Source organism: Botrytis sinoallii (assembly GCF_014898435.1).
Source record: "Botrytis sinoallii strain Bc 23 chromosome Unknown BSIN_009, whole genome shotgun sequence".
Taxonomy (NCBI): Eukaryota; Fungi; Ascomycota; class Leotiomycetes; order Helotiales; family Sclerotiniaceae; genus Botrytis; species Botrytis sinoallii.
Window position 1 is genome coordinate 220,179 of NW_024066036.1, and position 13,960 is coordinate 234,138.

At 41.8% G+C, this 13,960-nt stretch overlaps 5 protein-coding genes across 5 annotated transcripts; 1 reads left to right on the top strand and 4 right to left on the bottom strand.

Moving 5' to 3' along the window:
• Positions 1 to 460: 460 nt before the first annotated feature.
• Positions 461 to 1,260, top strand: EAF02_005684 (uncharacterized protein; the record flags this gene model as incomplete). Its single annotated transcript, XM_038901732.1, has 3 exons — positions 461 to 769; positions 825 to 904; positions 1,026 to 1,260. The coding sequence occupies 3 exons, from the start codon at positions 461 to 463 to the stop codon at positions 1,258 to 1,260; spliced, it is 624 nt and encodes a 207-aa protein (XP_038757949.1).
• Positions 1,261 to 1,525: 265 nt separating this feature from the next.
• On the bottom strand, positions 1,526 to 4,333 carry EAF02_005685 (uncharacterized protein; the record flags this gene model as incomplete). The annotated part of the gene is made up of 4 exons (XM_038901733.1): positions 1,526 to 2,298; positions 2,352 to 3,698; positions 3,775 to 4,252; positions 4,331 to 4,333. The coding sequence occupies 4 exons, from the start codon at positions 4,331 to 4,333 to the stop codon at positions 1,526 to 1,528; spliced, it is 2,601 nt and encodes an 866-aa protein (XP_038757950.1).
• A 1,378-nt stretch (positions 4,334 to 5,711) lies between these two features.
• EAF02_005686 (uncharacterized protein) lies at positions 5,712 to 6,994 on the bottom strand (the record flags this gene model as incomplete). The annotated part of the gene is made up of 3 exons (XM_038901734.1): positions 5,712 to 5,766; positions 5,821 to 6,449; positions 6,521 to 6,994. 3 exons carry the CDS (start codon positions 6,992 to 6,994, stop codon positions 5,712 to 5,714), a joined length of 1,158 nt encoding a protein of 385 aa, XP_038757951.1.
• Positions 6,995 to 7,596: 602 nt separating this feature from the next.
• Positions 7,597 to 9,551, bottom strand: EAF02_005687 (uncharacterized protein; the record flags this gene model as incomplete). The annotated part of the gene is made up of 2 exons (XM_038901735.1): positions 7,597 to 9,140; positions 9,521 to 9,551. The coding sequence occupies 2 exons, from the start codon at positions 9,549 to 9,551 to the stop codon at positions 7,597 to 7,599; spliced, it is 1,575 nt and encodes a 524-aa protein (XP_038757952.1).
• Positions 9,552 to 9,971: 420 nt separating this feature from the next.
• On the bottom strand, positions 9,972 to 11,440 carry EAF02_005688 (uncharacterized protein). The gene is made up of 2 exons (XM_038901736.1): positions 11,079 to 11,440; positions 9,972 to 11,005 (listed from the first exon to the last, which is right to left on the bottom strand). The coding sequence occupies exons 1-2, from the start codon at positions 11,170 to 11,172 to the stop codon at positions 10,134 to 10,136; spliced, it is 966 nt and encodes a 321-aa protein (XP_038757953.1). The 5' UTR covers positions 11,173 to 11,440; the 3' UTR covers positions 9,972 to 10,133.
• Between the last annotated feature and the right edge of the window lie 2,520 nt (positions 11,441 to 13,960).

The following is a 13,960-nucleotide window of genomic DNA, read 5'->3' on the forward strand; positions in this document are numbered from 1 at the left end:
GAATTTTACATAGCGTGTGTAACACACAGCTAGAAGTCTAATGTACTCTGTTCTTCCGCCATTATCGAGACAGATCTACACAGCCTGATATCGTTTCTCGAATTGCTTCCCAATCCTATCATATATATCATCTAGATTCCATTTTTCCAAAATTCACCATCAATTCTACTGGAAGAGACAAAAACAAGCTTTTCACTAAGCTTCATACTGCATGCTATGTGGCGTGATTTTTGTAACAAGTCACCCCACGTTAAGCCGCTAAGGGACTCATTTTTATGGTCTAACCTTTTCTAAACATGATGAATCTCCACTGTCTTGTGATCACTTACCATTGCATAGGTATACATTGAAAGTTGAATGAAAGTAACAGTTTTACATTCTTTCCTCTCTCTCTCGGAAACATTGATTGAACTGAATATACATCTTCCAATCAAACTTTTAACCAAAGAAATTCGTGAAAATGACGATTCCACTCCCCTCCCTCCGTTACTCTGTTCAATCTGTTCCAGCCAATCTACTCCAATTCAACAATCCATCAGCCTCTTCTCCACCGTCGCCTCCACCTTCCCGGGACTCAACTACCAATGCCCAAGAACCAAAAGAAACTGTACTCTGGATAGGGTGTTCTGATTCCCTGGTATCAGAAACTGATGCTCTCACAAATGTTAAGAGATCCGAGATCTTTGTCCACCGTAACTTAGGAAACCGTGTGAGCGTTGGTGATACAAGCAGTGGAAGTGCAATTGAATGGGCCGTAGATGTTCTAAAGGTATGTTAAAGCTTGCTTTATAGTGGAACTCGAACACTAAAGTCATTGGAATCAGGTACAGCATATCATAATATGCGGCCACTATGACTGTCATCTGCTTGAGGAATCAGAAAGCGATAGTAACAATTGGTATCGGTAATTCTCCCCAATACTGCCAAGATAGATTCACGTGCCACTTCTCTTCCTAAACCTTCGTATCACTCCTCTCCATTCACTTCTAGTCCTATGACAACACAAATCCCACTAACACATCCAGTGATATCATCCAACTTCATCAAGAGTCTGACGCACTCGAGCCACCTGCTCAATCACCTCAATCACGGAATCGTCATTTCACGGAACTTTACGTACTGTCGGAAGTAGAATGGTTAAGACAGCAACCTAGTGTTCAGCGAGCAATGAAGGAATGGGACTGTCAGATCCATGCGTTTGTCTATGACCGGGATCAAAATAGCTGCGTAAGATTGGTACCAGAGAGTCAGGTAAAATGAGTCACTCTGAATGGGAAATGTAAAGTTGTGTAGACAGTTGTAACTTCAGACGAGGGATAAAATTATAATTAATTACAAAACGTTATTCATACGCAGATGGCGCAGCAGACAAACACTAACAATAATCACTTGGGTATGTCCATCTTCTCCTAGCATAAAACTTCATCATCACACTCTTCCAAATCATTTCACTCACCATTACGTGTTGTGATATCTCCATGTTTCTGACCATGCATCATACAGAGCTTAATGATGAGCTTGACGATCAATAATCGATTCTCTTTTCCCGAATTGGCGCCTGCAATACTGTATCCTGATTCCAGACAACCTTCCCCTTCTCATTGAAGGTTGAAAGCTCGTCACTAATTGGGATTACCCCACTCGTAGCCTCAACCTCGTGTTGACTAATGCCCATTTCATCCCTAACGATCCATAAGGTTTGCGGGGGGCTTGTAATAGCAGGATCAAGGTAAGCCTGACTCTCAACAGCTTCTTCATACGATGGAAGCTCCTCGCGACTAGTCACAAACTTCTTGGCACGCGCGTGTGATTTGAATTTTCTTGGATCAAACAATTTTCCAAGGATCGCGGCCTTCTTGGACTTTTTGGCATCTTCTCCACGACCTTCGGATTGTGTGGGTGGGAGTGCAGACTTGGTATATTCGTGAGTGTTGTTTGATGGCGTTTCGAATAAAGCAACCTGATCATCACCATCAGTGGACCTTGGAAGGTACATAGTTAAAGGCTTTAAAGCATGGCGCATCACAGCATGGTAAACAGCTGTCAGGAAAATGAAAACGCCCATAAGAACGATTGGACCTATGGTCGTATTGATGGCGAATAGACCGAGTAGGCAGACTTCGGAAATATACACTCCGACCATTAATTGTTGCAGAGCTTTAGCATACGCAGATCCTCGAGTATCGACGTCGTTGGAAAGAACGAAGAACATGTTATAACGGACGGCAAGGTACACGATTGCGAACCCAATAGTTGCAAATCCGAGAACAAGTGGTGCGATGCAAGAATAAGAGATTGCTAATTCATCGTTAGAAATCAACATTCTGTTTGCCAGGGCTGCATGAACATACCAATAACTCCTAAACAAGCAAACTTCGGATATAAAGACCCCCAACCGAGACCAGCCAATGTAATATATCGATTGTACATTTTTCTTGGTGACTTATCAAGGAATTTACCACCAACGGTTAGCATGACCAGAGCGCCAACGTTGATCAAATTTCCAGCTGCAATTCCAAGACCTTGAACAATGATGTAAGATATAAAAAAGTTGGAAGCTTTTGGTAAACTTTGAGCAAGTAATGTGGTAGCTGAAGAAGGATTCTCAATGATTTTGGATACCACAGCTGCCGCTCCAGATGAGAATGTGGTGACCAAGAATACTTGTATGACTTGGAATGCAAAATACCAATTCTGGCATTTAAGTTCCACGGCCGGTGTTGTCACCTCACCGCTGAGTTTGGCCATCCACCTGCAGACGATGGGTACCAAGGCCATCAGGATTGATAATGCAACTGAGGGAAGTAAACCAGTGACGACACCAAGAATAACACTTGGGATGTCATTAATGAATGACAAAAAAGGAACCTTTTCAGTCAAATAATTTATGTTGCTGATAGCACCGACAACAGCAACAGGGATCGACCAAAAGATAATCATAGCAGTCAAGAATGTCGCAGTAGCGATGACCCTCATCTTTCTCTGTGTTTTCTTGATTTTGAGGTTCTTCCAAATGACTTCCTGGGGTTTGACTGCGATAGCTCTTGGGTCCAACTTGGTGGGGTTTTTTGCGCTGAATCTTTGAAACGCATAATTGGCTTCAAATTGGGATCTGAATTCAACAAAGGCAGCAGGGAGTGATGTCCCGTTTTGGCCCACTACAATTTCTTGGTCCTTTTCGATTTCTGGAATAAGTTTTTGAAGTTCGTTTCGAGACCAATCAATGGTATCAACTTTCTTTCCGATCAATGGTATCTTCCCTAGACGATGCGATGGTCGATCTGTCTTCTTCATCCATTCGGAGACAAGTCCAGCCTCGGTATCCACATTCTTTCGCGCTGGCTTTGGCTTTCCTTTTTTCTCCGCCTTAGCCCATTTCTTTTCCCATTTAAGGCGTCTATCATTTGCGGCTTTGATTAGTTTGATTTCGGCATTTTCCAGCTTCATTGCATCGGTATCTCGCTCTTCTACTTTCTCCGTAAGCTTCTCGCAATCTTTAGCCATCCATATACGAGCAACAACAGCATCGCCTCCAAGAGCCTCCTTTAATGCTGATTCACTCAAATGTTCCTGTGGGATAAAGGTGAAAAGGACAGTCTTGGATGAAATTCTGGACGCATTGAATGGGGCTAGCATATAGTTGTGTCGAACATTGATAAAGAACATGGTTTCTTTGGTGATCATGAATATAACAAAACCTTAATTTGTCAGCAGATTTTCGAGCAAACGTGGGAGAGACCTGAAAAACGAAAGACTAGTACGAGGAATACTGACTGAGAAATATCCATGCAACAAATGTATGGGCATAGTATCGATTCTTATCAACTACATTACTGAAAGATAGTATATCAAGCTCCTTCTGGCCACCACCACCAGTCGCGTTGACCGGAAATAGGATGGGGAAAGTTATACAACAACCAACAAAACATATCTTGGTCAACAATCCGAAGAATCGAAGGTAAAAGTAACCATCAAGGGATTGATGGTCCAGAACATGTTCATCTGGTATACTTCTGAAGGGAGCAAGCCAGCCAAATTTGCTATCAGATAACCGCGATGTTCTTTCATCCTCGCGAAGTGTTGGTAAGAAAGTTCGAGGTTGGTAGACGCGTAAATATTTTGCGCGAAGGACCAAGAAGGCAATGATATATACCACAGCAAGAGCGGCAACAGGTATCAAAGTGGAAACAAGACTAGATGCAGAGCTTGATGTAGTAGTAGATGTTCCAGATCCTGCAGTTTGAGAAGAAGACTATGAGGTTGTTGAGTTAGCAATTGCATATTTGACCCAGATGCATAATGTAGATTTGAATCGGAACATAATACTGACCATCTTGAAGGCCATTGCAAAAGCAAATGAAAACAAGAGTCTTTTTGGCAATGCAAATATACTTCTATGTATGAATGACTTCTCGAGAAGAGTTTTGATCGTGATGTAATATTGATGTGGATTGAAGTAAATAAATAACTACGCCAAATTTTTTCTCAATTCAATAATAACAATACTGAGCTTCGTCACCCCCGCACTCGCACTTGCACGATTTGATTGATTAACTTCAGACTTAGGGTTAATTAGACCGAAAGAAAGGATCAAATCGATTTCTTTGGACAGAATTAGTTCTGCAGTTGGCTAGCTGATTGAGCACGGATGGCACAAGTGCAGTGTGATAATCGATAGTTAATTTCAGATTGAAAATAATTTCACTTGTTTTGCGTACATATCCCCTACTCCGCAGGGACTTTGCACTCTGTTTATGTCAAAGTACTACGTAGAGAAGATAGAGAATAATCAACTTACATTAAACCAGTGTTAGCCACATCGCTAGATCAAACATCATATCCTAGGTAGCCTACGTTGGTACTCCGTACTAGGTATTCAGCTACAGATGATTTTATGTGACGTAGCCAAACTTCAAACACTTGATCAAAGTACTTGATTTTCGACAGAATTGACTTTGAGGCTGACGCACGATTATCCAGGCAGTGAAAGTTCCAAGATAATTTGAGAATTTAGCTAAATAAATAAAAATAGTTTGGAAGAGAATACTTTGTAAAATTTGAAAAAGTGGCAGGCACGACGAGTACGTTACTGCGTAAGTGGACGCCAAATGGTGCATCATGTCTAGACAACACCAAGACCTGGCTTCCATATTCGGTAATCTTCCCAATAATTGACTAGCTTTACGAAGTACAGCTTTGAAATACCAATGATTTCGATGTGCCGAAACCCTGTTTGCAAATCATACAAGGATAAACACATCTAACAGAGCGCGATCCTTGCCTAATTTGAGATTTTGGGCGTCAGACATGCGATGATAGATCTTAAAGTACCATACTACCATACTGTATATATTCCTTGCCTTTTAGTGGTCAATTACACAAACGAACATACGGAAGTAACACAGTGAGGTCAGGAATAATCAAGAATAATATGATATTGCTTGCCATGCTGGCTACGCCATAAAAGATTCTCTGGAAATGGACTACCCATGACTTGCATACTCTAAATCATCAACGGTGAGCTCTGGGAAAGAGTATTCTGGTGGCTGGTGAACCAATTTCGAGCCACGCAAATTGATTACCCTAGGACCAGATCAATGTGATTACCCTACCCTGAATATCATACCACATGTAGTAGATTAAGATGTGCCAATACCGATGATCCCCATTGCTGTGTTAATATATCTTGCTGATGCCATCTACAGCCAATATCAGGGTGGAGGGCTCAGATCCAATCCTTCTACTGTAAGTTTGAAAGCATCATTCCTTGAACTTATTAGCAGGCCCTATAGATAGCAGAACTTAAAGGTTTTGACATGCCTTGAATAACTTCCACCGACGTCCAAATCCAATCTGCCCCTCAAGCAATCTTCAAAATCAATGTCAACAGAGAGTAAGCCATTATCATCTTCCCATATCGGACCCGCAAGAACCTCACCCAAAGGCGAAATGACACACGAACCACCTCTACATACGAAATCAGACGTATCCTTCTTTGGAGTTTCTGTGATTTCTGGTATTCCTTCTATCCTTTGGGGAAGTGCAATCTCACATCCATCATCCGTCAGGATGGATTTTCTCCTTGATTTGGATTGAGCATGCCTACAACCTTCCGCATGACCATCTTCAATAGCAGCGTCTTCTTTATTATTTCCAGTAATCCAGCTTGGAAGACTTGATCTCTTCATACATTGATTCGCACTTAATACCACGCATCTACCCTCGCATGCAATTGTCCGCATCAATGGTAGCCAGGTATCCTTTGCATCTGCGGTGGGGGCTAAATATAAATTGACGTTTTGGCTATAAAGGGATTGTCGTAACAAAGGCATGTAGTTTTCCCAGCATATCGCAGCCGCAAGCGTAAGTTTCACACCTCTGATCGTGGTTGTAACCGCTCTCAATGAGGAAGGTTGTCCTTGACCCCATATGAGCCTCTCGCTACCAGTCTATGTCACCATTAGTATTTATCGCAGACGACCAATCTCTCCATAATGACAACAAAGGGGAGATGTCATACCGGCATAACCTTTCTCCTTTTTCCAATCATTCCAAACTTTGGACAAACATACACAACACCACAATATAAACTTCCACCACATCTCTCAACTAGTCCTGTCACAATGAATACACCAGTATCTCTTGCGATTCTTTCCAGCTCCTCTCTTGTGCCATCTCCGCGTTTTCCGTCATCTCTAGCCTCGAGTTCTTTATTTACCCATTTCCTTCCTGCGCCTTCTGGTGTATCCCCTAAATCGACCGCATCTTTGTAATAGTGTAGGAACTGTTCACGACCTTCTGAATCTCGAGCTCCGACTACTGCGCCAAATGTTGCTGTGCGAGGGTAACCTCCCAAATATGCTTCTGGAAATAGGATTAAATCAATTGATTTTGTCGCAGCTTGTTCTGTTATTTTAGAGAGGGCAGCAAGAGTGGCAGATGTTGTAGAGAGTGTATGAGATTGCGAAACTGCTAAACGTAATTTTTGTGCCATGATAGTTAAATTTCCTGAATTGTTGAAAAGTTGTGATTGATAAGTTGCTAGGTAGGTGTGGAGCTCCAAGGGCATCAAAGCTAATAAGATAATACTATGCGGGGGAGTTATTTTGGGGGGAAGTTATTTTGGGGGGGGCTAAGAAATGCGGGGTTGCTGGCTTTGCTTGCTTACATTATTACCCACCTGCTACTGGTGTACCTAGGTACTTAGGTATGGATACCTATTTCCCTCTTTGTCAGGGCCTGAATAGAACAAGTTCCTACGTTTTCAGGCTAACCTACTACCTAGAAATTGAATTAAATGATATCGTCTCTTTTAGTAAAATTCAAGTAATTCGTCCATCTGTTTTTTTACCAGAAGCTTGCTCAGTCTCAGCCTTATTAGCCTCAGTCTTAGTAGCGTTGTATTGTTTAGAGCTAACAAAGTCCAGTCTTCATTTTTCTCATATGAGATTATCTGAAAGCTAATTCTCATCGGGGCCTCTGCATTGAAAACGGTCTTGTCAAACATATTACCTTTTGTCCATCCTTCATTTGTATGTCTAGATTCATACCCAAAGATTGTAAGGTCTCTATATCTAGAACCATGCAAGATCCGGCTCATATATCCAAACAAGGGAAATCTTTTGCTGCGTTCTCCTCATCAAATCCCACGCATTTCCAACAAGTCAACAAATTGTCAGGATCGTATTTCTTCTTGATCTCAACCAATCTCTCATAGTTTTTAAGGCCCCACCAAGCTTCTCTCCAATCGCTGGTCCATGGATGAGCTTCGTTAAAATATGCGCCTCCTGTCGGTGTGAATTCCTCTACCATTGCGGTCAGATTATTAACCAGATCAATTTGGAATGTTCGTTGCTCCAAAGTTTCGTTAAATATCCATGCTCCACCATATGAAAGTTCCCAAATAGAATCCCGCCATGCTGGCGTAGAGGATGTCGATGCAGGATCCCACTGATAGAGCCATGGCGTAGTGTTGGGAATGTAGGGCGAGTACCCAAGAGAAATCAGACGTTCTAGAAAACCCATCAACTTCGATCTGCCCTCTGTGCTATTGAATATAGATGCCGGTATAAGTCGAGGAGCGAGTGGGTGAAGACCGCCAACAACGGCCTCATTGGGTGTCACATATTTCGTATAAAACTCATACCAGGAAGAAAGCATTTCAATAACTACAGTTCCACCGTTCTCCGTCGCAAATTTCATGGCTGGAGCCATTGATTCGACTGCTTCGGAAAGACTGAGAAGTGGTGACACACTTATCAAATTGGCAGCTTGATAATGTCCACCCCAGCCTTGGTTCGCCCATGGTAAAGAATTATTAACTATGATAGATAGCCATTCCAGAACATTAGATGATGTACGATTATACGAGATGGCCGCTACAGCCAGCTGAATTCTTGGCTCAACGCGATGGGTAGCTTCCATTACGATCCCAAAAGTTCCACCACCACCACCTCTCAAGGCCCAGAAAAGATCCGAGTTTTTGCATTCGTTGGCGATTCTTAGGACACCATCGGTAGTAACGATCTTGTATTGAACGACTCGGTCAATTCCTAGTCCATAAACCGGTGAGAGAACGGAGTGACCACCTGCTTGTACCCAGCCTCCGGCTACGCCAATTGTTGTTGCATAACCTCCGATGAATGTGACGTTCTGGGTTTCTGCAAACTCATAAACGTCATTTGTGTTTACTCCTGCCGCTGTCGTGATGGCATTGACTGGAGTAGAATCACAATCTTTAGGTACAAAAGATGTTTCATGACTCATCCCTGATACTTTTCTCATCCAAAGAGCCAAAGATCCCTTGCGACTACTACGACTGAGATAATCATGCCCACTATTCTTTATGGACAATCTTATTCCGGTCTTCTTAGAGAATTCAAGAGCGGCCACAACGTCAGAAACCTCCTCAACCTGTACATAGTACTCTGAAATACTTCCTTGGTTACAGCTGACATTTGTGAACGCATTTGCGTCGGCTGGAAGGATGTTATTGAGAACACATTGGTCAGTAACATTAGTAAAACAAATCTCATCTTGATTGTTCATGAATCCGTTGTAGAATTGAGTTCGATATTCCGAAGATGTATAGTTATGCTGAATTTCCGCGCATTGTAATTGATTAGGAGTAACTCTCTGGCCTTCATAGATCGAAAAACATGGATATGAAAAAGGTCGCGAAATATGTAACCGGCCTTTCAAGGTTTGATTAAGAGACGTCCAGATGCCATGGCACTTCGCTCCGTGAATAAGGATGAAGAGGAAGAATTGAATTCGGCCTATATATGAATACATTCTCTCTGAACAAAACTCTAAAGTTCTCCCACAATTCTAGACTGATTTTGGGGGTCCTTCAACGGGCAATTTCGACTTAATAAAAGATCGATTGAGTCTCAAATATCTTTCCAGAAACATATCACACTGCCGTCCTATCCACTTTCGCTCACTCTCTCCGCATTAATCTTGAGTTGTCATCACACAGCGTTACATACGAATTCTTTCGTGAAGTGAGTAAGCATACCACGGTTTTCGATATGATTGGAACGAGCCATTTGCCTATTTTGAATTTTAGAGCAGACATTATTTGATGGTCCGGCCTGAAGTTGGTCATGCATGTGCATATACAATGATTGGATACAAAATTATATATCAGGGGGTCAAGAAACTGTGCCAGGATCAAAGCAAGAATATCGACTGCCTTGACGTGAGCTTTAATTCTGTATCCGGGGACCACATCGTAGATTCATTCACCATGGTGCCTACATGGCCCGAGACTTGTAAGTACTTGATTCGATCAACACGAAGATAGATCTTCGGTATGAAATTTGCGCTGGCAATACCTGAATCTTCTTTAATTGGAAAATATTACTTGCATCAATACTAGAGGTATTTTCAGGTACATGATAGATTAGCAAGATGTGATTGTTCTATGGCAGATCTTACCATCTCATCCCCATCATATCTTTTGGAAAGATTTTTGAGGCTAATAATCACTCAGAAAGTTGCACCCGTGTAGGAAAATAAAGTTAGGAAACAGAAACAGAAAATCATAATATACAGTAAATGGATCACTTTAGCATATGAACAAAAGTCAAGATAAGCCATAGTGGGTGTCGTGATCAGTAAAAGTCAAGTCAAGCATTGTACGCCTCCAACTCTTTCTCTGTCCACTCCCACAGCTCATCCGCCAGCTTTTCATCTCCTGCGTACTTATTTCCATTGCCAGAAATTCCAACAGGTGTGTAATACTCGCCTTTCAAAACTTCGCCTTTTGCACTACCCTTGTTTGCTACAGCAGCCCAGAGTTGATTTTTTGCTCCGTCAGCCATACTTGTGAAAGCCAAATCTCTTACTAATCCACCGACTTTTCCAAACACCCCATATTTCTCCAAAGCCGTCGCATACAAATTTGTGTTGACTACTCCCGGATGAACCGATACAGCTGTGATACCCTTCTCGCCATATCTCTTGTTCAACCCTTTAGCGAAAAGAATGTTTGACAGCTTGGATTGTCCATATCGAGAGGCTGTTGTATAACCATTCATGTCCGTTTTCAGATCGTCGAATTTGATACCCCCAACAGGACCCAATGTATGACCCAAACTACTCAAGGAGATAACTCTCACATCTGCATCTTTCTGCTCTGCTGTTTTCAACAATGTGGGTAGAAGCAGTTTCGTCAAAAGAGCATGTCCAACATGGTTTGTGCCAAATTGTATTTCATAGCCTTGCTCCGTAGTTGCCGCTGGTACCGCCATGATACCCGCATTTAGGAACAATAAGTCGAGACGGGACTCTTTGATATTGAATTGTTTGGCACACTCCTGAACTGATGGGAGATATGTAAGGTCGCAATGAATAAACGTAATTGGGGCATTTGGTACTTTGGATTGTATTTCTTTGATTGCGGCGGTAGCTTTAGGTTCGGATCGCGCAGCGAGATATATGTGCGAAGGATTGTGCTTGGAAAGCTGGAGGATAGTTTCGAGGCCTAAGCCAACGTTTCCTATGATAATCAGTTAGCATTAAGTGAAGGGAAGAGATAGTTGATCCTTGTGTGGAATAGGGAGATAATTTACCGCCTGTAACAAGAATGACTTTTCCAGATAGATCAGGAATATCTTTTTCGGGTTTGAAGGATACACCTCCTAAGCCAAAGAAACCATAGAACATATTGAAAATTTTGTTCGGAACAATTGAGGGCAAAGGAGAAGATGCAATACAATTATTAGATTATGGCATTGTCTAGCTTGCAAGCTTGACGTCCATCTGAGATACCAAAATAGCTCCAATAATAGTCTGAGCCATCTCGCCTTGCCGAGGCACTTACATAGTTCATTCTCTTCGACATTGAAAGAGTATGGAAAGGAATATCGGGATTGAGCATCAAGATTTGCTAGGTATCACGTCGTACCTGAGTAGTGTGGAATGAAAAATACTTTCTAATGTCAGAAAATAATTTATTTGTATAAAAGGTAACCTTGCCTAAGCCGTTCGTTAATTCACCAACAGTTGGTTTATGTAAGTTGTCTCGGTTAACCTTATGCGGTTATGTGACAAAGACCAAAAAGATGGATGGAATTGATGTTGTCTCAACAACTTTCACTAATTCAAGTATTTATCATAACCATCTCCTCAAGTGCCTACTAATCCATGACTACAGAACGATCCTTTTCTTACCATTTTTGAGGGGGGGGGGGAAGGGACTTTTTTGCGGCCTTGTAATTACTGCAGTGTGTGTTCCAATTCTCTGAAAGCCCTTCGCCCTATGATCTTCTGGCATGAATATGAGATCAAGATATTTACACGCTCTTCTCTAAACTTTAGGAATTACTTTGAACTATGGTTAGTAGTTAAGTATTAGCAGCATTGAACTATATCAGTATTCATGGAGATGTCAATCGTCGCGATAATTCGCTTTATCAATCTTTGAAGTCTTCAATCAGGCTTACCTTTGAGGAATCGTGTCTTGCTACAGTATAGCTATTCAAACCTCACTCCCTTTTCCAAACTATTCAATTTTTGAATATTCGAGATTATATCAGAATACATCAACTTGAAGTCAATCGAACCAGAGCTCACAATTTCTCGCACGCAACTACCTTGCCATCGATGGAAGAAAAAGCTTCTACCTCACTGCGGCAGCTTCCACCACCGGCACGATTCAATAATTTTAGAGCCAGCTTTCAGACAAAGCTTGAAGAACCAGAAAATCCATGAGAACGGTTTCAATAGAAAGCAGCATTCGCAGAATCACTGTATTTTGGATGCAGCGAGCGGCTAGGTATGTTCGACAAAAAATCTATGGTAGTTGAGAACTACGGATTTGAGCGCTGGTTCAAACTGTAGCGATTTACAGCTCGATTAATCTGAGTTTAATCATCAAGCAGACGATAGAGGATTTGGTTGCGAAAGTAATCTGTCCGAGGCCCGTACCGGCAAACACAACGGGCATTGAAGGTAGCTAAAATTCCCTACAGTATATAAGTGGTAGTTATAATTCTCTTTGATATGTTTGAAACCCCTCTTGAACCCAAATGCTACATGTTCTTTTCCTTTGACGCGATCTTGAATCCCAACAATTCACTGTCTTTTTCTCGTAAATTTCGTTTGAGGACTTGAAAAATGCAAACCTAGGAGTTGATAAAGTGGATGAAAAGCGAAGAGAACTGCGAATGATTAGCAGAAGTGAAAATACTACTATTCCTCATGCATGCAGCAGGTCACCCCCCTCATCTCGTCCGTGTCATTTCAAGATTCAAAAAAGACCTCACTGTATTGAGTTTCAACTCTCCTAGATTTGAAACCGTGAGTTGGTCGTACTGGGCAAGTCAGACAGGATATTCTCATACACCTTGATGTCTTCGCAATCCTGGCCGAGTCTCGAGATGGAATCATGATGGTGATGAAAAACCTCACTATTGCAATCCTATGAATCAATCTCTCTCTTTTCGTGCCTTTGGTCCTTAAATTGTACTCGGATGATCGCTAATTTGTCTCCTTTCATGTAAGTAGAGCATGAGGGAAACCTCGTTAGACCATTGGTAATGTGGTGTGAGTAGGCGAGTACGAAGGAAGCGGCGGAAATAGTAGGTGCATCCCTAACGAGGAATTCCTTGCAGTTTCAACATCGTTTACCACTGAATGTGTTTTAAGAAAATGGCGAAATATTTCTGAGGAACTTCGTATCCAATATAGATCAAGCAGATCACTATTAAGAATCATGGGCACAATGGCATTCAGGCGGCAGTGGATTTCTTGTCTTGAGACAAATGGGAATCCGGACGCATTAGAGGGCCTGAGCCAATGATCTTCCGCAAAACCATTTCCCTAGATGTCAGCGATGTACTGATTGTTTTTCTAGATTGTTCAAATCTGGAGCAGATACCGCGGTGTTTTGCGTCAATTAATTGGGCTCTATGCGCTTCGGATGAGATATCTGTTAGCTTTGTCGAGTCTGCGATTGTGGGAGGTTGTTGTTGAGTTGCCATTTACGCTGTACATGCTTGTTGTGATATTGTTGCGTTCCCATCAACATTGCCCAGCGGCAGACTTCTCGAGGATTTGGGCTAATTTTATGAGCCCGGCGTGGTCTTTAAGATCTAGATGATTGAGGATACAAATGCTTCATGCTTTGCGGGGCTTCTAGAATCTTCAAGGTCCATTGTTTTTTTTCCCACAAACCCCATGAGCTCAGCATTTAAGCACCGAAATACCCGAATTGCTACATATCATCGCCAAGTGGTACGCGGAGTACAGTGCAATTTATCTGACAACAGAAAAACGACCTTTCGTTGTTTCATGTAATTTTGATATCTCTTCATGTTTTTTACTATTGAGGTTCCATTTTCTATACTTTTTATGGAATTGATCTAAACTTTCTTCGCTTCGTTGTTTCTCATAGAAATCAATTTAATCAACTTGACCAATTTGCTAGGTTCATGAATAATATATTGCTAGC